General features: G+C 39.2%; 1 protein-coding gene across 1 annotated transcript in view; it reads left to right on the plus strand.

Moving 5' to 3' along the window:
* MEGF10 (multiple EGF like domains 10) overlaps positions 1-20,281 on the plus strand; it is a 68,794-nt gene extending 48,513 nt beyond the window's left edge. The window contains exons 14-24 of the mRNA XM_008925121.3: positions 1,712-1,846; positions 2,080-2,208; positions 5,255-5,383; positions 6,647-6,775; positions 8,686-8,814; positions 9,327-9,563; positions 10,357-10,484; positions 10,654-10,777; positions 12,623-12,667; positions 14,583-14,789; positions 15,731-20,281. Coding sequence (XP_008923369.2) covers positions 1,712-1,846; positions 2,080-2,208; positions 5,255-5,383; positions 6,647-6,775; positions 8,686-8,814; positions 9,327-9,563; positions 10,357-10,484; positions 10,654-10,777; positions 12,623-12,667; positions 14,583-14,789; positions 15,731-15,891 — 1,553 coding nt within the window. The 3' untranslated portion in view covers positions 15,892-20,281. The remainder of the gene's footprint in view (positions 1-1,711; positions 1,847-2,079; positions 2,209-5,254; positions 5,384-6,646; positions 6,776-8,685; positions 8,815-9,326; positions 9,564-10,356; positions 10,485-10,653; positions 10,778-12,622; positions 12,668-14,582; positions 14,790-15,730) is intronic.
* The last annotated feature ends 6,224 nt before the right edge of the window (positions 20,282-26,505 follow it).

Here is a 26,505-nt window from a genome sequence, read left to right on the forward strand (position 1 = left end):
TTGTTTGGGGTGGGTTTTTTTTGGGGTTGGGTTTTTTGGTGGTTTATTGGTTGGTTGGTTAATTTTTTTGTTGTTTTGTTTTTTAAGAAACTCGTGCTTTTAGTATTAGAAATAACTGGTAGACTTTGTATTTCTGGTCTCAGGTTCTCTAAAAGTTAGGTGACTCTGTACCATGTAATGAGTACAGTGAATATCTGAAAGAAAGGTTGACTGGAAAACATTTGTATTTTTTACCAGTGAAGTAATGGGTAAGTTAGTTTCCATGTTAGGAAGCACATAAGAAGTCAAGATCTAAGATGACCTTACTCATCTAGAGAAAAACTATTCTCTGTTATTTTAAATTACTTGTCTTCAAATATGCTTTAAAACACATCCATGATTGGCCAAATATGTATAATAATAAAGTATATATACATTTCAAACATTATCCAATCACAGTGTGGCCTGACATGTAACAGAATGTTGACTAAGTCATTATTAACCAGAATTATTAACCTTGAGGAAAACGAGCAAATCTCCTTTTGTGATAGTAAATGTCATGGTTTGAGAGCTCCAAAAGATCTAATTCCCTAGTCCAAGCCCCCTCCAACATCTCAACTCAGTGAGAGATGGTTTCCAGACACTACACAAGATTCAAAATGGAGGAAAGGGAATATATTACAATGACTGTACAAATAAATACTACAATACATTGTACACAACCTTAGCTATCTCTACCATGACATAAAAGTATTTACAATGGATCAAATCTCTTCTCCCCTCCAAATAAAAGTCCAGGAGGGAAGAAGGAAAAGATCTCTTTCCACTCTCAGAGCAGCAGTTTCTCTAGGGCAGCAGTCTCTCTGTTTCGCTCTTCCATGCAGCAGCTGTAGCTGGATCTCTGCCAGTACTCACGAGGGGGTATTCAAGCCCCTCGGCCACTCGTCTTCAAGCGAGGGTCTTCTTCCGTGGGCTGCATTTCCCAGGACAAGGGCACTATCACCACATCATATCACGAAGCTCAGGGGTCTTCGTGACGGTCTGTATCTTCAGGGGATTCAAGTTCCCCTACAGAGCTCTGTGCTCTGTCTCAGGCAGCGGGGGGACCAAGGTCACTCCCTCCGCATTCCTTCTGAGCTTTACAGCTCTTTTCTGCAGTGCTGCTGCAGTTTTAGGACTTCCATTCAGTAGGAGTCCATCCTTTCCACTTCGGAAAGGTCACAAAAGGAGTTTGGGGGTTTTTTGGTTTACTTCTTACCCCAAAAACTCTGCCTGTAGAGCTAGTCTGCTCTCTCTGCTGCTGGCTCTCTCTCTCGGCTCTCTTCAGACAACTCTGTGTCTTCTTTGGCTGGCTGCAAGCTGCCTCTGCCGCTTTCTTATCTCTTCTGGCTCTCTGCCACCGTTTCTTTGGTCCGTGCAGTTCTGCCGCTGCTGATGCTGCTCTGACTCTGCTCACTCAAAGAAAACTTCTTTAGCTTTCTAGCTACAGATACTTGGTCCAGTTTAACACTATTCTAAGTCTCTGTAGCCCCCCTGCTGGGGGCTGGGGCGGGGGGGGCGGGCCCAGAGGCCCCAAGGGGCTCCAAGCCCTTTCCTCGTGGCCTCAGAGCACGGCCACCTCTCTCAACAACTTCAACAACTACCTTCTCTTCCATTCTGCTTGTGATATGTTTATATTTTGCAGAAGCGCTCATTGGGTAAAACCTCAAAACTTTGTTCTCTCTGGTTCCAGTTTGCTCCCCTGGGTTTTATGGACACCGCTGCAGCCAGACTTGCCCCCAGTGTGTGCATAGCAGTGGTCCCTGCCACCACATCACTGGCTTGTGTGACTGCCTGCCTGGATTTACAGGAGCCCTCTGTAATGAAGGTACAACATGTAATAAAGACATTTCATAAAGTGTGAAACCCACTGTACTCTTAATTCTATTACTTGTATAGTAAGTATGGATATTGTGCTTACCAGAATTTATAATGCCTTACTTTAATGTTATACTAAGTGATATTTCTTGATCCAAATATTAGTTGCTTTCTCTTGAAATAAAGAAAATAAAATCTTGTTCTGATTGCTAAGGAGTTTTAATTCTGACAATGTCTTCTCAGTATGTCCCAGTGGCAGATTTGGCAAGAACTGCATTGGAATATGCACCTGCACCAATAATGGAACTTGTAATCCTATTGACAGATCCTGCCAGTGTTACCCTGGCTGGATTGGTAGTGACTGCTCTCAGCGTAAGTATCAGTTTTTTCCCTTTAATTTTAGAACAAATAACCAGGGTCTGGCTAAAGTATCAACATTTTGGTGAAACAACACTGTCTAAGTCAGAAATTAGGACTTCACAGTAAATAATGAATATATGGCTAAACTTTTCTTCATTTTATCAACACTGTCATGGTGCACTATGATCCTTTCAATGAGTGGGCTGGAGTGCAGGATAGGAGGGATCAATTTTCAACCTTCCACTGCCCAAAGGAGAGTTGTGGAGAAGCTGGATCAGGCTCATTTGCAGAAGTGCACAGTGAAGAGACAAGAGGCAATACTCACAGGTTGCAGCAAGGGTAACTTTTATTAGATAAAAGAATAAAAATCCTTACTGTGAGAGTTGTCAGACACAGCAACTGTCCAGAGACGCTCTGAAGTCTCCGGCCTGGAAGAGGCTGTGAAATTATCATAATTGAAGAACCTTTGAATAGGATGTTGGACTAGGAGACTATACAGGTCTCTTCAAACATGTCTGTGGATTGATAAATCTTTACATTAGAGAGTTCTTGGTCTGTTGTTTCTTTATATGTAATTATTTACTCTTTTCACAGTAGTGTTGTGAACATCTCAGGGTTTGTATCTTCAGGACAATCTTACAAATAAGACGTATTATTTTATAAATAAGAAGCACTGAAATACAGGGTGTTTTTTCTTACTCTCTTTTGCAAAGAGAGCTACTGGCAAGGCTGAAAACTAAGCTGAGATTTTCTCAGATGCAATTTAGTGCTCTGACTGCACTACCATCCTTGTTCTTACTAAACATCTGAACATTTCGTTAAGAAATTTACCACTCAGACTTTTTTTAAAGTGTTCATAACTTTGTGATGGATTTTTCTGTTTCTTCCTTTTTTAAATGTTTCAGAGATAGACATTTTTAGTGTCATTCTGCCTCACTGGATGAGTATTGTCTTAGTATGCTAAACTCAATAGAAACTTTGTTATTGACTTTAAAAAGGAGGAGGGAAAAGCCCTAATTTTATTACTTTTTAGAGTTATTTTATTAAATTAGTCATTCTCCATATGCCTTCCTGGGTGTATGCAAATTCCTAATTACAGGAAAGAATTGTTTTAAGCAAAATTCTCACAAGAAGTATATACAATCCCATAAGGTACTAAAAATCCATGCAGTCTGAAACATATGCATGCCAAAACTTCAGTCAACCCATTTTTGTAAGTAAAAGTAGCTGCACCATACTCTGATATGTTAAAGTTCAAAAGACATTGTGGTGGGGTTCCCAGGGAGGTGCATTTCCTAATAATAGGCCTCATTGGTTTATATCATTTAAGGTTTGACCGGCCCAGGTTAACTGGCTCTGTACCAGTGCAATGTAACATCTGGTCAGTTTGGAAAAAAAAACCAAACACTTCCCTGGCTAAGTTCTGTGAACTGATTAGCATGCACAACTCAATATGATACCAAACTAAATCTTGGGCCTATTCCTGCGGAAGCCAGTTGGTACAAAGTACCAACTGTTTGTATGGTAAAATAAGTAGGTAGTTGGGAGAGTAGCAGAATAGGGGTATTTAGGAGGAGGAGGGACTTACTCACTGAATCAATAACAAGAAAATGGTGCCAGCAATATGAATGGAAGTGCTTCTTGAGGCTGTGCTCATGGACCATGACAGAGGAAGTTTATTTGCTTTGTGTAAAGGCCTTTAGTTAACATGGAAATTAATGATTCCATTAATTTCATTCAGAACTAGAGACCTTTTTCAAACTTTTAACCTTCTGGCTGTATGTGATTTACATTCCTTCTTAGTTGACCACTAATTTCAAACACAAAACTATAATTATAATAATTATGAGGCACAACTGAAGTGAAAACAGCAAAACCCAAACTTAATCCTTTTTTTCGATACGAGGTAATATGTTACTTAACAAAGTGAACTTCAGGCAAAGATGACACTTTGCAAAAATACAGCCCACACATACATGAATAATTATGCAAATATTTAAAGGATTCAGGAATTTTTATTGCTCCCAGACAGGTCTCTGGACAACCAATTCAGTACACAACAATAAGGAGTTATCAGCCTCTTTAAATTTAAACAGGAATAAAACTACAGCTTCCATGTCTGACCTCTTTCTTCTCTCCTATGAAATACTCACACTGTACTCCTTAAAACTATTTTTAAAGTACTAAAGTACTACTTAAAGAACTACTTTCTTAATGAAAAAAAACCCTCAAGATGTGAATCCTACTCAACAGAAAGGGTCTATTCTTAGAGTACCCTCTTCACTTTGTGGTATTCTAACATGAGGAAAATTATCTTTCTCTGTCTCTGAAAAGTAATTAGTATTTTGGAACCACTTCACTATTCTAATGGCAGCACACAGTATCACAGTCATTCATCATGACATTTTCAAAGCAGCCAGTAAATTCTGTCTCCTAATGTATAGACATGATTGTGAGCAAAGTAATCTCCACTTTATAGCTATTACTTGGTTTTTAGAAATATTATATTGATTATTGGACCCACGGAAGCAACTGAGTTAACTTGACTAAGGCACAGACCTGATTATATGCACCACATTTAAGCAATTATAGTGGAAACACAAGAAGCAAGCTTAGTTTGGGGTCTAAAGCTATAGGCTATATAGCTGTTTCAACCTCTGTTTACCTTCACTTTTGAGACTTAAAAACCATATCCTCTTGACTGTAAACAATTGAACTGTTTGCAGTTTAAAAAATAAATGGAAAAAGGAAACAATGTCTTTATGAGAAAGCTGGTGTGAATGTCCTGTGTACTCAGTATCAATTATGTATCACTGGGGTTTTCACATATTTATTATTTTTCAGCACTTTTTACCTGGAGTAAAATGATTTCCTAGTTTAAATAAATAAATAAGTCCGTGGCTATTTGGTCAGAATAGAGCAGCCCAAACCACACATCTGAAAGGAAAACAACAAACACCAAACAAAGCAGTGCTCATATGTGAATGGAAGCAGCTCTATTCATGGGTATCAACGGCTTTTTCATTTGAGATTAATTAATTGCTTTGGGTTGTTTTAGCTTGTCCACCTTCCCACTGGGGACCAAACTGCATCCACACATGCAACTGCCACAATGGGGCTTTCTGCAGCGCCTATGACGGGGAGTGCAAGTGTACCCCAGGGTGGACTGGTCTTTACTGTACACAGAGTAAGTGACTTTTGTATTCCATTCTCAGTCTACAAATCAGTGACAGAATTATCCTTCAGACTGAAGCCATGGGAACAGCTTCTGTCTCAGCTGTGGCTGTGATCTGCTGAGGCACAGCCCCTCTTGTCACTGCAGAGTGATCACACTGTACATCCAATATCTGCAATTGCAATTACAACAGCTGAAGCTCAGTACCTGTAATTCAAATACTAATACAGGAGTTATTTTATCTGGAACGTGGAAAGTTAACTTCACTAGACTGTAAAATTATAGTTTTGGGATGTTTTTCATTTAATAATACATTAATACTGATTTTTTTTCCCCCCAAGAGCTTTTCATTAAAATAAAAAAGCCATGCATGACTGGGTGCAGGTATGTGGCACTCATTGTATGCTGGGTGAGAGTTCATACAAAGTTTGAGAAATAAACATTTGCTAGAAATAAATTTTGATAGAGCTGGCTTCTTTCTCATATTACACCTTCAATTTGGTTTACCTTCAGTTCAGGTAGTCACACCCCCACTGACTGTAATCTGGGCAGAACTCTTATCTTTGACCTCAAGAAAAATGTGACTGCTGACTGTGTTCTGCATTCAGTGTTTTAAATACATATTTTTCAGAAATCAGAACTCTCCTTTTTCCAATGAATAATGTCAGAGTGTCAAGAAATAACAGATATATTGCAGGGCCATATGGATAAAGTTCTGGAAGACATTTACTATGCTGTTCTGCTGTGAGCTATCATGGTTATTTTGCATCCTGCTGGTGAATAATGATCTCTTTGCAGTGGTATGTCTTCTCCATACTGAAATGGTATCTTTGTGAGTAGCTCACATACAATATGCTGTTATTTTTATTTTTGTTGTGCTTCAGCATAAATTGTGAGGAAAAGATGTCCAAATATTCACTGACTGCTGAACAGACTCCGTGGTCTGGTTCACAAACTGCCCTCCTTCTCCTCACTCAAATACCTTCTCAAACCCATTTCTTCAAAGAGCTGTTCTTGCTGCCTTCTTCAGAACCTCTGTTGTCTGCACTATTTCCCAATTTCTGCTCAATTTCCCAAACCCATTTTTATGCAGATTTTGCCTAATGTGTATTTTAAACCACTTCAAATAAGATAGGGCTCGATCTCTTGTGTTTATAGAATGTTCCTGAAGCTACAGAAATGAGCTCTCAGTAACACACTAAACCAGAATATTCGCGTTTCATTTCTGGAGTGGCTGTTTCACCTCTTTTTCCCGTCCCTCTCCTTGTGCTGCAGGATGTCCCTTGGGGTTTTTCGGGAAGGACTGTGCATTGATCTGCCAGTGTCAGAATGGAGCCGACTGTGACCACATCAGCGGGCAGTGCACATGTCGCACGGGGTTCATGGGCAAGCACTGCGAGCAGAGTGAGTGTTCTGGCCACAGTGGGAATTCTGACAGGGGAAGAGCTTCAGGAGCTGGACCGAGGCTTTTTCCTAAGAGAGAAAAGCCCACAAAACTAGTTATTAAGACTGATGATTGCAATGGCTGTTTCTTTCAATTTGTAGCTCCGTGTAAGAGGCATTTGCACTATGTTTTAGTTGCTTTGGACTTAAAGCTAAAAAAACATCCAACAACTCTTGTCATGTAAAAGCAATATATGAATCCAAGTAATTGTGATTAGCATAAACCACAATGAAAAGTAATAGTTAGAAAACTAATAGTTAGAAAACTAAAGATAAGAAGTGGTGGGGATACAATTAATCAGTGCAATGTGGTTTTGCAACACATTTGGATTATAAAAGCATTGTAGATGCTATTTTGTTTTCATATGTGTGTGGTTGTTATACATGAAAATCAAGAATAACACCACTGACATCAATAGTGGTGCCACATTGTACAACATTAAAAGAAGAATCCGTCTCGTAAGCACAGAAGTGTTTGTCCAACTCTTGCTGACTTTATGGAGAGGTGCTCCCAAATTCATGCACTCTGATGATTTCTCTGTTTCACTTCAAAAGAGCAATAAAGTTCAGGGAAAGACTAACTTTTTAAGACAGTCACTTGATGTCAAAAAATAATTTTGAATACTTTGGCAAATCTAAGTCTATTATTACATTTTATAGATTTTATATTTTTCTTAGAATTTTATAATAATGATGTAACAATATTAAACTAAATGCTTTGGTATTTGTTCTAATTCAGATTTTAAAATGCCAAAATATTTTATGACATGATATTTTTTGCCCAGACATTTACTTCAGTAATTAAAATTTTGTTTAATTGAGTGTAATAAAGAGAAGGATAATCTATATAGACATGGAAGTTTCACTTGAGACAAGACTGCAAAAACATTATCTGGCATTCATTGTGTTACTTTACTTTGTAAATTATTCTAAATTAGGAATGCCTAGAAGGTGAGTTATATTCCTTTAAAAAGACAAAAAGAAGAACAAGTTAATATAATTACAGAACTCCTGAGATATTTCAGAAAATTGAGTCTCAGAAGGTGAAGAACTACCATACTTGCTGAAACCATCAGAACTACTATAATGTAACACATTAGTGTTACACACAGTACCAGAGGTGGCAGCATAAAAGAAATAATTTTTATCAGTTTAGGATAATTCTCTACCATGCTTATGTCGTGATGTAGGAGACACTTTGATCAGTAATTAATTATTGTATTCAAGTCATTCTGGGAGAGAAAAAAATCTGTGAAACTCTTCCAATTAGCTTATTCTCCAAGATTTAGCATTTTCCTCCTGTAGGTAGTTTCTCAGTATATACATTACAGTATCAAAGCAGCAGTTTTATTTTTATATAAATGTGTGTTGCACTTTAGACTCACTGTTATGGCCCTTTCTTCTTGCTATTTTACATCAGCACATCTGTCATAAGATACGACAGCAGCCAGATATCTGACTCCACCTGTATGATTACATGATTTTTCAAGCACTGGGATATGAGCAACCCGAAAGACATTGTGTTCTGGCTCTTTATTCACATCTTGCCCATTTCTTCCCCGTCTCCTACCCTTTTTATCTTATTAGGATTTTTTTTTCCTTTCTAACTGCACTGCCTTAGTGGCAGCAACATTGCAGGTAAAGGATGAATACACTTCTAAATAAAATTTCCTTCTCCTTTCCCACACACAGACACACACGCTGAGGGGTCCTCTTAGGATTCCTTCCCTAAGAGATCTGCTGCTAATGACACATTGCCATCTGCTGACCACGGACTGAAACGTGTGCGGTTAGAAACGTGTGGCACTGCAGGTCTGTAATTAGCAAAGCACTTAATAAGTACTGACTGTGTCTCATTTTCACTTATGCAGAATGTCCCCAGGGTACATACGGGTATGGGTGCCGTCAGATCTGTGACTGTCTGAACAACTCAACCTGTGACCACATCACTGGCACGTGTTACTGCAGCCCAGGCTGGAAAGGGGCCAGGTGTGATCAAGGTAAAGCCTGGATGCAATAAAACTACTGCAACTGTTTCCTGTAAAAATTGCATTGACCTATGAAATACCATCTCTGGGTCATTTATTAAGTAAATCTGAGAAGGTATGAGCATTTAAATAGTCAATTCTATTAAATACGTTCTGTACACTTTAAATGAGACACCTCAGTGATAGTTAATTGGAGCAAAGCTGTCAAGTGTAGATTGCACAAAATGTTTTACAGTGTCCAAAGCATGTGCTTTACCTGCCCTGTCCTTTTGCCTAGGGAATATTCCTACTTCAAATTCATGAAAATATCTCTTTCTGTGAAGATCATGAATGTTTTTCCTTAAGGTTAGGATTGTCCTAAGGTTAGGATTGTCCTCACATTGGTTTCTGACATGGCTCTATTTTGGCATTATTAAATACAGTTAGGTTAGCAGGAAGATTTAGAAGTGAAATCTTGTCTTCTGCTCCTGACACATGACCTTCTGAGTTCATGCCACATATTTTTATTTCTTCTTGTATTTCAGCTGGTGTAATCATTGTGGGAAACCTGAACAGTTTAAGCCGTACCAGTACTGCCATCCCTGCTGACTCCTACCAGATAGGGGCTATAGCAGGCATCATTGTTCTTGTCCTGGTTGTGCTTTTCCTGCTAGTGCTGTTCATCATTTACAGACATAAGCAGAAGGGAAAAGAAACAAATATGCCCACAGTGACCTACACCCCTGCTATGAGGATCATGAATGCAGATTACACCATTTCAGGTAAGTGATGTTTAGAACAGATTTTATCCTCAAATATTTTTCTTCATTAAACAGTGGAAGTATGGACATTTCTATTCCCCTGTGCCTGTTTTTAAAGAGAATGGGAGTGTGGCAAAATATGGTTTCTACAGAGACTTTAAATTCAATGCCAACAGCTTGAATACAGAAAGGCTGCTATGGCTGTAGAAAAATCAAGATTTCACACTATCTGTGGCAGGATTCTGTAGAGAACCAGATAGGAAAGTGGCTCAAGTTTGAAACAAATTAAGGGAAAGAGAAATGAAGCAAACAGGAGTTTCTGACCTATGAAAGTGCCTGTGAGTTGCGATGCAGTGAGTACACAAAACTTAAGGCAATGCTGTTTTTTGCACACCACTGTTTAAGGAAAGCAGCAGTTGAAGACAACAGCAGAAACAGTTGTCAAGAGTTAAGAAAAAGCAAATCAGCAAAGGTACTAGTGGCTCTTGAAGCACCAGAAAATGTTGGTGTGAACTTAATGGTGCAAGTGACAGTGATTAGGGCAATGCTATGACTACAGAGATAAAACAGAGATGTTAACAAGTAACACTTGTGTATGATCTTTGCTGAAAGTGGGGACATGACTAGTTACTTACTGCTCTGTATCTCTAATTTCTTTAAATAAATGCAACATTTTTAGTTTTGTTTCGGTAGGTTTTTTTAAGAAACTCAAAATCAGATTTTGAAATCAGAGCAGCACTGTCAAAAACATATCTTTGAGGAAGAAATGCCATGTTATTTTCAGTTGTTCATTTTCCTGTCTTTTTCTTTTCAGAAACCATCCCTCACAGTAATGGTGGAAATGCCAACAGTCACTATTTCTCTAACCCTAGTTATCATACTTTAACTCAATGCACTACCCCACCTCATGTAAACAACATGGAGAGGCTGACCTTAGCAAAGGTAAAGCATAAAAATCTGTAAACTTCTCTGTCAATTAGTCTTCAGTTTATTTTACTTTATTCCCTGATGTTTCCCATTTGGTTTATTTTTGCTTTCCCTGATTATCAGGTGGAAATTCAGCAGCTTCCCACTAGTTTCAGTTTCTATTGCCTATCTTTCTTTGAAACAGGCAAAAAACAATCAGCTGTTTGTGAACCTTAAAAATGTGGAACCTGGAAAACGAGGTACTGCCATGGACTACACAGGAACACTGCCAGCAGACTGGAAACATGGTGGCTACCTCAATGAACTTGGTAACGAAAAAAAAAGGAGAGAATGTGAACATTATTCATTGTGTGTGGGATGGATTAGAAAGCAGGAATGCTTTTCTGAGTCTCCTCTCAGGGTAATACCAAGTTGGTCAGATTGTGTGTGAGGTTCAGGGTTATAGGTTTGACCTTCCCTCAGAGACAAAAAAGTGACTCCTTGTGAGGTATGCTGAAACAGTCTGATTCCCAGCACAGACATGATATGCAAAATATCTCATATTATTTTTGTTAGAAGGTTTGCTTATTGATTAGTTTTATAAAGCAATGGGTATTGTACGATAAGGGTCTGCTTTGAAAAAATTACATACTCTTATTAAATAAATGAAAAGTTGCATGTATTCTTTTTTTTTAATCCCTACCAAATGGAATCAATGGTTTAAAAAGTAGTTTCTCATCATCTGAGCTGCTTCATATGTAAATTCTAGGAGATCTTCCCAGCTAAGCCTCCCATTTGCTAGAAGACAGAACATTATCTCTAAGAAGAAAAATTCCTAAGAAGTGGTTAGAGTTGCTGTATCCTGCTTTATGCTGTCTTTTCATTCTTTTCCAAACTCATGCACTCCAAAAAGGCTGGATTGCACTGGCCAGTGAAAGACCCTTAAAAGGGACTTTCAGTGCCAGTATCATTTAGATCATTTAATTACCTTCATTTCTGGTACTTACAAATATATGAGATTCTGGGAATCAGAACAACTGTATGCAGCATTGTTATGTTTCCTGCTCATCCCCAGTCTTGGTCAAACCACCATTCAGGCTCAGATCTCTTGGGTTTGTTTTGGGGTTTTTACAGAAAAGGGTTACATAAGCCTTGATGTTCAGCTTCACATTTTTTTAGAGCATTTGTACTTAAGGCTCCTAAGAGATACTTGCTATGGTTAACCCGTGGCAGGAGATTCTCAGTAACAGTCCAGAGGACTAGATGAATGCTGATATTATGTCTGTTTCCTAGAAGATCAAATGGGATTACTTGGGTAACTTGGTGACCTGGGCATAAGACTTGTAAAAACAACAGAACAGCTGACACGAGATCTAATAAGATGAAGTAGGAATAAAATTAAACAGGTTTAGGTCTCCTCAAATAATATAATTTCCTTCTTGAAAACTATGGTTTTTGCTTACAGAGATATGGTATTGATAAAATGATTTTAGGCTTTCATAAAGTTCCTGGCACAGTACCAAAATACAGTCATAATAACCAGGTAAGTGCCAGGTCTCTGGAGACAGTGTCATGCACTGCTGATGTTTACATTCGGATTTATATTGAGAGAAATCTCTTACTAACAGGTAATTGCAAAGTTGCAGACTCAGGTGCTGTGTGCTTAGGCCATTCGTGCAGGTCAAGAGACTGTAACAGGGACCCTGGGCATGATTAATTTTGGCAATAATTAAATTTGGAAGCAAAATATCAAGGAGTGAACTTTCCATACCCTGAAACTTTCAGGTTAAGATGGGATGCTCTTCTGGTAGATATGGTTTATCCAGACAAAAAAAATATGCTTTAATCAAATAGCAGTTATTAGGCTCATTCAAGAGTAACTGGGGGAAATGTAATGGCCTGTGACATATGTGAGGTCAAAGCAGATAATTTAGTGGTCCCTTGTGACCTTCATCACCTTCCATGTTCAGGAAGCTCCTGTCTGAAAGGGTGCAAGCAAATAGTAACAACACTTCTGTACCCTGGGCAGTTTCACAGCGCTTATGACAGAATTATTGTGTACAGCTAGAAATTAATCCCTAAGCGATTTTTTAAACCCTTTAGAACCTGTTGTTTAACCACTTTTATTTTCTTTGATTTTAAAGCTACTTTGTTTTTTATATAATTTTTCTCAGGTGCTTTTGGACTTGATAGGGGATATTTGGGGAAGTCTCTGAAAGGTGAGATTATTTTCTGATGTATTCAGATGAAATGACACAGACATTCAGTTTACTTTTCTATATTACCTTCTGGGTGAAGAGCATATAAAAATAATTTTGCACTAAATTTTTCTTAGACATTGAATCAATACATGAAGTTTGTTCTTTTCTCTGAAGGGAGGAGGCTATTTAGAAAAAAAAAACAAACAACAAACCAAGCCTTTATAATTCCTCTCTGTGTTGCACATCAAATGTTTCTGTAATGCTTGAGTCACAACACAGCTCCATTCTAAAAGCAGAAGGGGGATGGCCCTTGAATTCAGCCTAGTGAGTGAGGTGAGGACATGCTGTCTCTGCTGAAAGGCTTCAGAAGAGAGCCAATTCCTCTTGCAGCTGGCATGGTCAGCGTAGGTCTGTGTGACTGCAAGCCTGTAATGCTTCACCACATTCACTGCAGGCCTTTGGAAAGCATATCAAAATACAAATACACAGAGAGGAATTAAAGGCTTCAGAAATTCAGGGTAGCACTGATATTTTGCTCTTTTGAATTTTTCAGTTTTCTCATAAGACTTTACACTGTACCACACTGGTGTATGTCACTATTTTTGATACCTGATTAAGGTGTGCATACGCAAAAGATGTAAAGATTTGGCACTTATGGGCATGGTTTAGTGGTGGGCTTGGCAGTATTACATTAATGGTTGGACTTAATGATCAGAAAGGTCTTTTACAACCTAAACTAATTCTAGGGTTCTACGGTTAGAGAAAGACCGATTTAAATGAGTCGCAAAGTTATGAGCACCTGTCTACTTACAGTTTCACTAAGGGCAATCTCATTGCTAAATATTGAATGAGAAACAAGCTGACAAAGTCTCATCTCTGAAGCATAAATAACACATCATATCACGAAACAACACAGAGAACAAAGTAACACAAACACCACAAAATCACTTCCCAGCATAAGAAAATATATCTCTGAAACCACAGTTATCTGTCCTTCAGTGAAATCCTAAATCACAAGCTACCTGATGTTTCCTTTTCAGTTCTTCTGTTATCACGTTACAGAAACTTGCAAAGAAGCTCTTGCAGCCACACTCTTTCAGTGTGGCTGCATAGTAAAACTTTTCACCAAACATGCCATCCATAGAAGTAATGTTACCATTTGCCCAGACATTGGCCTTGGGAACAGTCTTAGATCACTTACTTTAATAGTGTCCTGAGAACAGCACTTGGAGGGGCAAAACGTATTCTGAATTATTGAAAACTGATACTACACATTATCTGTATATTGTTGTAGGGTATCTGTCGGTAGGTCTTGGTCCCTGGGGGAAAGAAAGACACACACACAAACAGAGTGCTGAGACCAGGGGTGTCAGCAGGCAGGTGAGAGTAGCAGGCAGCTTCATTGAGTTCTCTAAGGTCTGTTTTCTCACACATATAATAGAAACATATTCTTACAAAAACACCCAGGAATGCAGCACCTGCACGCTGCCAAACAGCTTTGACCTTATACTGCTTAACAGTAAAGGCTGTATCTATGGGTACATGCAATTATCCTCACTTTTCTCAAGGGAAAGGTCTCACACCCTGTAACACTTCAAACTCTTCTACTTCTAGGGGTCTCGGGGGTTCTATGGGCCTGCCATCTCCCCCCACAGTATATAATGCTAGCTACTGTTTTAATCAGAATTGAAGATGCTCAGACTTTCAAACAGTAATTTGCTGGTGGTCAGATCAATCCTATTAAAAAGCACAGCACTTGAGGTGCTTTCTTTAATTGTTTTATAATAATTTTGAAGTTTTATGACTGGGTTCCATTTAAATGTTCATTTATGAGTGACTTTTCAGAACTCAGAATTAAAGAATGCCCTTTCTTCAGCAGCAGTGTCCATAATATGTACCATGGCTTGAGAGTAATACATTTTTCTTTTTGTAGATCTAGTGAAGAACTCGGAATACAATTTAAGTAATTGCTCATTAAGCAGTTCTGAGAACCCCTACGCTACTATAAAGGATCCACCAGCTCTGGTACCAAAAAGCTCAGAATGTGGGTATGTTGAAATGAAGTCACCAGCACGCAGGGACTCCCCCTATGCCGAGATCACCGGCTCTGCTACAACCAACAAGAACGTGTATGAAGTTGGTATGTACAAAATCTATTTCTGGATGCTCAAGGTTAAGGGCAAAGAGCATGGGACTTTCTTTTTTCTTTGATTCAGTTTAATCAAAACATATGAAAATTCACTGGGAAAAAAAATATATGTTCAGATTCTGTTTTCTGCTCAAATGCTTTTAACAATAACCTCCCTCTACTGAGATAAATGGTGTAATTCACACAAATGAGGTTTGAAATACCTTCAGCTCTGTTCTGTAAGCTAGAGGTGCCTCTGAATTTCCCTGGTTTAAAAGGCTTTCTCTAAACAGCAGCATGAGATAACCTTAGCATTTGATTGCAATACAATTCAACTCAACTGTTAAGTACTGAATACAGCTGGAGTTAAGTGTATGGGAGGGATAGGAAAGATCTATTTCTTTCTCTTGATCAGAATAAAACAGCATCTTCACCCATAGACATAGTATTTCAGTAATATGGGCCCTGTCTAGTTACTATATTACTTAATTGCAGAAAACTTTGGCATCTTGTGAAATGGTAGCTATCCTAATAATCTCTGGACTGGAATAAATTGTGTCCCATATCATAGGATACATTTTCCTTTTCTGTTCCCAACTTAGAAATGAAAATTCATCAGTATCCCCATGGTGCTTTTAAGGACTTTTCTAAAAATCTTGATTAAAACCCCCGAATTCAGGGTTTTTCTTAAGTTTGCCCACACATAAAGAAGAGATGCTGGTCCACTTGCTTCTGTCAGTAAATATCCTCACGGCAGGGCCCTGCTGCAGGTCTACAGGTGTAACTCAGTGTGAAGGCAAAACACCTAAACATCAACCTTGGTTTCTAAACCTGCACTTCAGGAACTCAGCATGACAAGGAATCTTCATATTGAAGCAGAACCTGAAATGAAATACGTTGTCCTTCTGTGTGCCACTTCTCATATTGAATGTATGTGCTCTTTTTTGTCACAGAACCCACGGTGAGTGTTGTGCAGGGACCATTCAGCAGCAGAGGGCATTTCAGCCAGGATCCTTACGATCTTCCAAAAAACAGCCATATTCCCTGTCATTATGACTTGCTACCAGTTCGAGACAGCCTCACATCCTCTACAAAGGGGGTCAGCACTGAATGACCCCAGAAGCTGGTTTGTAGAACAGTGGGACTCTCAAGGGGCAAATTGGCATGGTTGTGCTCCTTCCTCTAGTTTACCATCATATTTGGCTCCTAATCTGTCCAGCAAGTATTTGTTGTACATTAAACAGAATCTCAACACGAGGTTTGTATTGTGTATACAAGTGACAGATGGACAAATGCCACACTCTGGGGATCCTGATTATTTTTTCTTATGGCAGTAAACTTTATAGAAATGGGAATGCAACACATTTATACTGTAATATACTGGCTTAAAAATATTAGTTTGCAGATCAGTTTTGATAACATCCCATTTTAGTGACCTTAAATATAGACTTCATCTTTGTCATGTTTCAGACAGGACAGTGCAATTTACCAAATACCACTTTTTACAAGTGATCTGATTCATTAGTTATTCATTAGTAGAAGAAAAACTGCCTTGCCAAATTTTACCTTCCATTGTTATCTTTAGTCAAGACATTAAGAAACAAGATCTGATGGGGATAAGTAAGCACAATACTGCAGTTGTTTGAGAAATCCATCATCAGGCTTTTTTGTCCATTACTGGTGGTGGACATGGGTTGCTTGAATAGTTCTAGAGATAAAATAATTGCATACATCAGTATTATATGATGCTTCAAGATCTCTTAGTACTGCAGACCCTGCACTAGTCTTCAACAAATATTTTGCTACCATTTGTATATTGCAGTTCTGACCACTATTTCTGCCACACACAACTAATAATCCATAACATATCAGTAATTACTTCAAAAAATATGTAAAATAAATCAGTTTATTTTTGTCACCATGGACTGATTATGTAAGGAGTGGACAAAGGTGATGACTTCTGTAAATCTTAACTGCAAGGAAGGGTTTACATTTTATAAACAGGTAGTAATAATGACTGTAATATAGAATAAAAATAGGAAAGTGTTCTGATTTTTTTTCTTAGAAATAACAAAGCAAACTCTGTGCATACTTGCTAAAAAGGCACCTTTTCTTTTTTATAGTTGATGTAGGGAAACACATGCTTAAGCTGGTCTTTTGCATTGCTAATAATGTGACACATGTATCTCCCATTCTTCATTAACTTCTATCTCCATTTTTACTCTGTGTGTCTGTGTTTCTAGTGAACTAGCTTGTAACTGCAAAAATATTCTACTATGTGTCCATTTATTTTGCATTTTTTGCCAAATGGCCTTTATTTTGTCCATTTAAAGGGACCTCTGGGCAGAGGGAGAGAATTAAAGTAAGAATTCACGTCATACTGATGTCTATCAGGAGGTGATTACCTAATACATAACAGTTTAACCTAATTTGTTAATTGGGACAAAAAAATTATGGTGTTTTTGTTCAGAATGATAACAAGAATGCAGAAGAAAAGTAAAAAACAGTTCCTCGTTGAAGTTTAGCTTAGTCCGTTACTCATGTGGATGGAGACCATCTTTCCAGAAGAGCCTTTTTTCCAAATAGGGCTGTAACTCCTTCCTAAACAGTCTGCTCTCTGGCTTAGCACATGGACTGCCATGACATCTGGGCTGCAATACAATCTGACACAAAGAATTATCACAATTGTGACAGCACTGAAATATTCCTAAGAAACCCACAACCAGTTGCCTTTGGAATACTAAATGCCATAGAGGAATAACTGGAAGAAAAACTGACAAAACTTTCTCAATTTTTTTTAAAAGGAACACCAGAGCTGAAATGGAAGTACAATTTCCTTTTATTTGTTGTCACTAAAGTGGTGAAAAATGAGTAAGCTACTGGCAAAGACATTGTAGCAGATGTGCCTAAGCCTGAGAATTTATATGCCTCTATGAAATGTCCCATAACATTCTTGGTTCTGGCTAGCCGTGATAACTGGCTGTTTTGCAATTCCCTGGGCATTTCTTGTACATCCTTAGAAAAAATTATTTTATTTTATTTTGCTAGTTAACATTAACTAGAAGATTTCAGAAGCTGGTTACAATTTAATCCCTCTGTAAGACAAAGAAATGATTGGGTTTGTATGCATATAGATAATGTGTAGAGCTACTGATATATACATTTTTTGTATTGTGTGAAACAGACTTTAAAATAAAACCTTTCTTTTCTAAAGCCATGAATAGAAAGTGCTGCCATTTAGCAATTGTGAGCTCACAAAAACCTGTTTTCTTGCTCTGTGTAAAATTTGGAGGCCACTAGGTAAATGAATCTTCATAATCTAAGTTCTTTTTAACACGGGAAAGTGAAGAGCTGAATAAATGGTATTTTTTTGAAAATCTCCAGTATGTCTCATATCCACAAGTGATATATTCAGGCAAATATTCATGAAAACAGATGAGTTTATGAAAATTTTGCCTATTGGGTATGTTCTAAATATATACATTACCAAGGTCTGCCTTTCTGTATGTGGGTAAAACTCCTGCTGTGTAGTCAGCATAAGCAATGTCTGCATTTATCTGAGCTGGGTGTGCAACACATACAGGTAGAGTAAACGTCTTGTGAGTTTACTTCAGTGAGTGATCCTTGGTAGGTGCTCAAAAAACATTTCCTGGAGTACACTCTGCTCTCAACTTGAGACCCCCAAGCTCAATCTTCATGACAGTCAGAGGGTCCTTTTTGTAGATTCCACTCTGATCTTTACAGAATTTTAATATTTCTGGAATGTGCACACTTACATTGTGGAGAAAACTGAGTAAGTTGATGTAATAATTTTGGCAAACACTCAGAGAATTGGCTTCCACAGACAGGAAGGAAAAGAGACACTTTGTCTCTATATATTCACATCACAGTTGTGAGAAACAGCATTGAAAATTGAGATAGCTCTCCCCTTCCAACTTGCGATCATTTTAATAAAGTTCAAAATGCCGCACAAAGTTAATAGCTGATTTTAAAGTAAGTAGCGAGTATAAACTTTAGATTTTAAATACTGTAGGCATATTAACTCAGGCCATTTAGAATATGAACCTCAAGGCTTTCTACTATATCAAAGATTTTTCATCACGACACATGGTCACAAACAAAATTTGTCCTTATCTTGATCTACCCAGAGAACTTGCATTAACTCAAATTGGAGATGCACACGCAGATTACAGGGGAAAGAAGATTTCATTGTACTCATACTTCCTGCTGAGACAATCTGCAAAGTCAAGTTTGTATTGAAGTGAAGTTAGTATAAAATAAAAGTGGAAAATGTGTTATTTAAAATATACTGGATTTTCAAGTACTGTAACTATAATTTTTTATCAGATATGTGTCCAAATAATAATTCTTAGACCGAAGCTCCAAAGCCCAGACTAAATACAGAGCTAATTTTGACAAAAAATGCTTTATATTAAAGACTGTATATATAGTATCTGAAATTACTGAAGACAAATGGGTGTATGTTCATCAGTTGCTGTACAAAAAATTTTGTCATTTGATACACTCATACTAGTGTTAGAGCACTGAACCTAACACTTCTTTCTTCAGTTTTTTAGCCCACAAGACTTCACTTTGATATGATTGAACTGTAATATATTTTTAAAGAAAATCTATCGAGTATGCCTGGCTCTTCTTCTTAGTTGTAACCAAAAAAAAAAGTGTTTTGTTTGAAAATATATATTTTTTCCAAAGATGACTGATGTTCATCATTCTGCCCCTCACTACCATTTACTTCAACTTCACATACCTGTAGGTTAATAGAATAACATTTCTAATGAAAGGTGGGAAATGCTTTGAATTTTTTTTTTCCTTTGTTTTTCATTTGCTTATGATGGATCTTGAGTGGGAAATATAGAAAATGTCATTCTTGCTGTCATGGTTTGACCCCAGCTGGCCACTCACTCCTCCAGGGAGGAGAAGTGGAAAGGAAACTTTGTGGATTGAAATAAGAAGTGTTTATTAACTGACACAAAATAAATTACTATTACTGCATAAATTACTACTACTAAAACTAATAATTGTACTGAAAAAGAGGGAGAAAAAAATAAATGCGGAGGGCACAGAAAGTCAGGAAGTAAAGTTTATTGAATGGAAAAAGACGGCTGCAAGAAGTTATGGCTGAGAACAGCGACAAATGAAGATATGATTTGAAGATATATAACATGATGCGGTTAAGACAGAGACTGTTATTAATTAGAATTGTTAATGCATGTTCGCTATTTGTTGTACCCCAGTTTTTATCGAATTTCACATTTTTCCCTTCAGAATTATGCCCTTTTTTCTATTGGTTCACGTTTGCTGCACTGCAGATGTTTCTCTCATTGGTCCCTCCTGATCTCATGTTCCCTCCTTCCTTCCCTGGTTGGTTATCACCCCTGTCAATCCTATGCTCTTTCCTGTTTTCCAGAACCTTCCCACCTTACCCTATAAATAGAGCTAGACACCTTCAATAAAGGGAGATAGCCCCAAGCTATATCACTCTGCTTGAACCCATGGGCTGTCGAGTCTTCTTTTTATGATGACTGCGGCGAATAAACCCCAGGAGATAACAGTGATGCACAGTGTGGTTGCTCACCACAAAACACAGCAGTGTACCAGCTACTAAAAAGAAAATTAACTCTGTCCCAGCTAAAACCAGGACACTTGCCTGTGCTGGTCCACCAATTGATGCATTTTATTTTCCCTCTTTTAGAAAATAGTTTATCAAAGGCTTTGCAGAAAAATCAACTGAACTTGTGTGATTACTGTCTGGTGCTGTGGGAAATAATTCTGTAAACAGGACAATTCTTTCAAGCCTCTCTTGAATGCCTAAAGCTCTAACTTTGAGAAAGATGGCAGGCTGAGTTGCCAAAAGCAAGGCATTTCCCCTTTTTAGTCAGATAATAGCCTTGGATTAAGCATTAAAAATAGTACACAAAGTACAAACACAAAGGGCTGTAATGTATTTTAACTTCTAACTCTGACGCCCCTATGAGAAATTCAAAACACAGGCTACAAATGGTGTGAGAAATTGTTCTTTACTATCACAGGTTGATCAAGGAGGACAGATATGACATTAAAAACTAATAGAAAAATAAAATGGTTTGGATGGGAAGGAGAGAGAGGAGAAGACCTGTGAGACTGAGACAGAGACCCCCGTGGAAGGAACCAGGGGGGCACAGAGAGCTGGAGAGCAGAGCATGGGGGAATTTGTCCCTCCCAAGTGTTGTCCAATGCACCTACCTGCCATGTATGCCTGATTTATTCAGTCACAGAGGTCTAACTCTTCAGATTCAAAAAACTACAATTCAGTATTGTAAAAGCGTATTTCTAGTTTCCAGGCTTTTCTGAGCAAATCTGAGAAATACAACTTCGTATTTCTTCACCACTATTGAAACAGAGGGCTCCATCATAAACAACTGACTTCTTTTACCTTCAAACAGCCATCTTACTAGTGTAAGAGAAGAAAATAACAAGTGATCCTGATTACATACGGTAAATAATCATCAGTTATAAATTAATATTCTCAATAAAGACTCATGTTTTCACTTAAAAAGAAAGGCTTAGACATTTCAAATCTATTGCAGATTATTACCAGAAAAAGAAGTAGAAGGATACTGGGGACTGGGAGTTTTCCTGACCACAGGAAACAACCAAGCTCCCTGGTCTCTCACACAGAGAGCAGAGTCCTAGGCTGGCAGACTTAATCCCCTGGAAAGGGGAGACCCCCTGGCAATAGTGGGGAATGTTGATCAAATTATGGAGAGTGTACAAAAAGCTGCCTGCTTACAAATGATGCCATGACAGAGAGTTAATGCCATGACACAAATGCCCAGTGATGATGCCTGTGGACCCTGAGAGAATGACACCCCTCATTAGAGGTCACCCTGAATCCTTGAAACCCATGGGCATCCATCTAAAGGGACAAATAGGAAGCCTTGCTGGTGGGGAAGAGCTGTAGCCACCTTAGAGGAGGCAGTAACCCCCAACCACAACCATAGTGAACATAAAACTTGGACTTGAGGGGAAGTGACACATTAATTAATTATGGAAGAAAATACAGCCCAATTGTCCCTAGCAAAATTGGCTCCAAACTAATTCAGCACACAGAATGTAAAACACCTACATCCCCCATGGGACTCAGAAAAGTAACATTCTCCCTCAGGCAAGGAGGACGCATCCACACAAATGAGGAACATTGGAGAAAAAGAAACGGTCTTTGGATTTTAGACTTGCAAAAAGGAATCCCAAAAACCCTAATGGTCAGCAAATGCACTGATAAATCAGAGATATTAGTGGGTAGCTGAAAGAAGAATCCACAAAAGCTGTTGTCCCTGTTACAGTCCCACCTTTAGAGGCACCACAAAGGGGAGGAGGTGGGAAACCCTCACATAAAGGTATGTATTTGTTGTTGATGCATTTGGATACACCCAACCCTAAATAACAGTCAAGGTTACCGAGAGAGGAGAAAGTGATTGAAACCCTAACTGTTCTGTGGGAATTTCCTACTAATTTACTGGGGCTGGACCTCCTAATGGGAAGGTCTTAGATGCACAATAAAGAGAAAATAAGAGCTTTTTGGAAGGAAACCCATCATTTCTGTTCTCTAAGTGCTGCCTTCCTGCTTCCTCCTTCCCTTGTAACCAACGTCAAACCTTACTCCTTACTCCTGGCAGCCAGAGAATGAATCACCCCAGTGACAGAATCAGATGTCCCACCTGGGATGGGTGGCCACACTGGCCAGACCATAAAAATAAAGGAGCACAGGAGCTCCATTTTGCCTTTTGTCTCAGGACCTACCATTGCCGTATGAACTTCCCAGACTTCCTTAAGTTTATATAGATATGTTTGGAAGTGTTGTGCTCAGCAAAGCAGTGCTCAGCGGAGCAGACCACAGGAACCAAGACCCACCAAAGCATCACCTGAGAACATCCAAGTTCAGATCCAGACTGTTTATGTGTTGTCTTATTTGAGTTGTGAAAAATGAAATAAGGTTTTGCTTCAGCCATAAGACCTTATGGACACAAGGGAGAGGGGGAGGGAAGTTAATGCATGTTTACTACTTCAGGGCAAAGAGTTGTTAAGGCCAATAGAAAAGGTGATACTGAAGACCTGCCCAAAAAAGGAAGAAAGAGCGGAGGTTAAGGTGGCCGGGAAAGGATGTAAGTTCCTGAGTACCCAGCCAAAGGGAAAAGGGACAGGGGCCCCACCGGTTGGGGAAGGGTATAAAAGGCCATCCATTCTGAGGAGAGGTGTGCCTCCCCAGAGGGATGCACCCAACTCAGCTGACTTATTTATATCAATAAATAGCTTTGCTTTGATGACTTTGTCCTCTCTCAGTTTTATCCATAAGTGAGTATTTCTCACAATCTGGGGGCTCTGGCCCTGCAGAGAGGCACAACAGGGGGAAGGCACACCATGCTGATTTCAGCAGCCCTCAGCCTGTTGCCGTGCCCCATGGCAGGCTGCAAGTGAGACCTGGATGGAGGACTCTCAAAGCAAAGGGGGAAGGAGAAGCAGAAGAGGAGAAAAGGCTGCAGTATACAAGCGGCAGCCCATCATATCTGTGCACAGGACCCAGGTAAGAAATGTGACTGTTGAGTATTATCTGGGCGGCTGGGAGGAGCAGGACTGAGTGTGTGACTGAGACACAGAATTGCCCGGGAAGCAAGTGTGGAGTCATTTTAACTGTGGTTCTGACACACCACGAGGAGAACAGCCAGTGATGGGACGAAGTGAGATGGTTCTAGGAGAAAGGAGTCCTGTGGGAATTCAAGAGATGGGAAATAGACTTAGTAGGAAGAATAAGAAGAGGGGAGAGTAGCCTATAAACTCCACGCCAAGCATACTTTGTGACAGTCTTTTTGGGACGATGCTCAGAGACTGGGGACAAGAGGGAATGTCTTGTACCCAGAGAAAAGATAAAAAGAAAATTATACAGTATTGTATGTTTGAATGGACTAAGGAACCTATTAGATCTGACCAGTTATATTGGCCAAAGTATGGGTCATCAGAGGATTGGATTTGTCAGGCTCTAAAATTATATGTGAATGCTCAGAGACCTTTTAACCAAGAGGAGAGCAATTATGCTTCCTATTGGAAAAAGAATTTTTTTGTGTGTGGCTAAAAATGTGGAGAAAAATAGAGAAGAGAGAAAAATGGGAAAAATGGGACCCTTTAGACCATTTACCCCCTCCCTATGCACCAGATGGGGAACCAAATGCTCCAGTTTTAGAAGAAGTAGTTAATGAGAGAGGAGAGAATGAAAATGGAAGGGTCCCCATAAAATGGTGGGTCCTCATGGCATGGAGGGTCCCCCTGAAATGGCAGATCAGACACCATGGAGAACTCAAAGCACCAGAGCTAGAACAACTGAAAAAGGACATTCAAAACATCCCACTCCCCAAGTGCTAGTACAGCCACACCAGTATTTCCCTTGCAAGAGGTGGCCATGCATGGAGCCACAGAGGGAGTAGGGTTTGTCAACAGAGCCCTCACCAGTACTGAAGTTCAAGAATTCAAAAAGAGATGAGTAATATATTAGAGGACCCCTTGGGGTTGTCAGAACAATTAGACCAGTTTTTGGGTCCAAATATTTATACCTGCGAGGAAATGCAGTCCATTCTGGGAACCTTATTCACTCTGGAGGAAAGGCAGATGATACAGACTACAGGAATAAGAGTTTGGGAAAGGGAAAATCCACTGAATATTCAAGGGGGAATACCCGGTGAACAGAAGTTTCCCATTCTAGAACCTAACTGGGACCAGAATACAACTGAAGGGAGAAATAATATGTCTGATTACAGGAGGCTGGTAATTCGGGAAATAAAGGAAGCGGTGCCAAAGGGACAGAGTTTTGAAAAGGCATTTGAAAATAAGCAGCAAAGGGATGAATCACCCACTGCGTGGTTGCAGAGGCTTAGAAAGAATGTGCAGCAATATTCAGGAATTGCTCTCGAGGTAAGGAATTGCTGAAAGCAAACTTTTTCACTAAAGCCTGGCCTAACAGGAAGAAGAAACTACAGAAAGTGGAGGACTGGAGTGATAAGAGACTGAAGGAATTATTGCGAGAAACTCAGAAAGTTTGTGGTAGCAGAGATGATGAAAAGTAGAAGAGTAAAGGTAAGTTTATGGTGGCAGCAGTGGACCAAGTGATAAAATGACAACCCGGGAACGAAGCTGGGAGACAAAGGGGGGTAGTGCAAAGGAGTGGACAGCATAATTTTATGGTGCCCTGAGGGAGGGGACAGGAGTTAGCTACCTGGCAAACAGGTCCCAATAAGTGCTTTCATTGTGGGAAGGTGGGGAATTTTAAAAGAGAGTGTCCTGCATTACAGCAGGAGGTTAAAACCTTCCAACTGATGGAACTAGAGAATTATACCCAGCATTAGGTGTGTCAGGGGCTCTATTCTTTGGGGTCCAAATACCATGAAGAGCCCTTGATAATTTTAAAATTGAGGCCTCAGGAAAAGAATACATATTTATATATAGATTTAGGGGCCGAGAGATCAAGTTTAATCAAAATTCCACGGGGATGTATATTAGGGACTGAACAGACTAAAACAACTGGAGTAAGGGGAGGGATTCCATGCCCCTATAGTGGAACAAGTAAAAGTCTTGTGAAATGGTAGAAAAAACATATCTACTTTTGTAATAATACTGGAGGCTGGTACTGATTTACTAGGGAGAAACTTACAGGTGCGGTTGGGGATTGGAGTGATTCCAGAAGAGAACTGGATGGCAGTAAAGTTATTCAGGTGAACGGCAGAAGATGAGAAGGAGATAGATCCAACTGTGTGGGTAGCAGAAGGTAATAGGGGGTGCTGAATCTCTCTCCCCTGGAGATAAAATTGACAGAAGTCAGCCAGTTTGTGTAAGACAATACCCTATATCCATGGAGGGGAGAAAAGGATTACAGTTGGTAATTGAAAAACTCTTGAAGGATGGACTGTTAGAACTGTATGTCTCTCTACAATACCTCTGTTTTACCAGTCAGAAAGTCAGATGGGACTTACAGATTAGTTCAATACTTGAGAGAATTAAATAAGCTTGTCCAAGCACAACATCCAGTTGTCCCCAACTCTTATACTCTATTGAGCAAAATCTCCCACAGTCATGTGTGGTTCAGTGTGGTGGACCCGAAGGAAGCATTTTGGACTTGTCCTTTAGCAGAGAACAGTAGGGATATATTTGCTTTCAAGTGGAAAAATTCTATCACTGGAAGAAAGCATCAGTTATGTTGGACTTCCTTATCCCAGGGGTTTACAGAGTCTCTGAATTGGTTTGGACAAATCCAAGAAATATTCTTGAGGAATTTAGAACATCCCCAGTGGTTAGGTTACTAAAATATGTAGATGATTTATTGGTATCAGGGAAGGGAAAAGAAGTCCAAGATGCCACTGTCCGGTTATTAGACTTCCTGGGAGAGAAAGAACTGAGGGTCTCTAAGACTAAATTACAGTTTATGGAAAAAAGAGGTAAAATATCTCAAGCTTTTAATAAGTGAAGGAGAAGGAGGATAGCTCCAGAAGTATTAGAGGTTTCAGAAGAATTTTCCTGTGTCGACATATCCTGTGGATTGGACGCCTCTTCTAAACCAGTTGTGCCCTCCTTTATGCTTAAATGCTCCAAGTTGTCTGCATGATCCAGCACTTGCATGTGTCTGCACAGCTTCTGAATTTCTGCCAGATGTTCTGGATTATCAGTTCCCAGTCCAGTGGACAAAATC

The sequence above is a fragment of the Manacus vitellinus genome, unplaced genomic scaffold (assembly GCF_001715985.3).
Source record: "Manacus vitellinus isolate BGI_N305 unplaced genomic scaffold, ASM171598v3 scaffold_23_pilon, whole genome shotgun sequence".
NCBI classification, from domain to species: domain Eukaryota; kingdom Metazoa; phylum Chordata; class Aves; order Passeriformes; family Pipridae; genus Manacus; species Manacus vitellinus.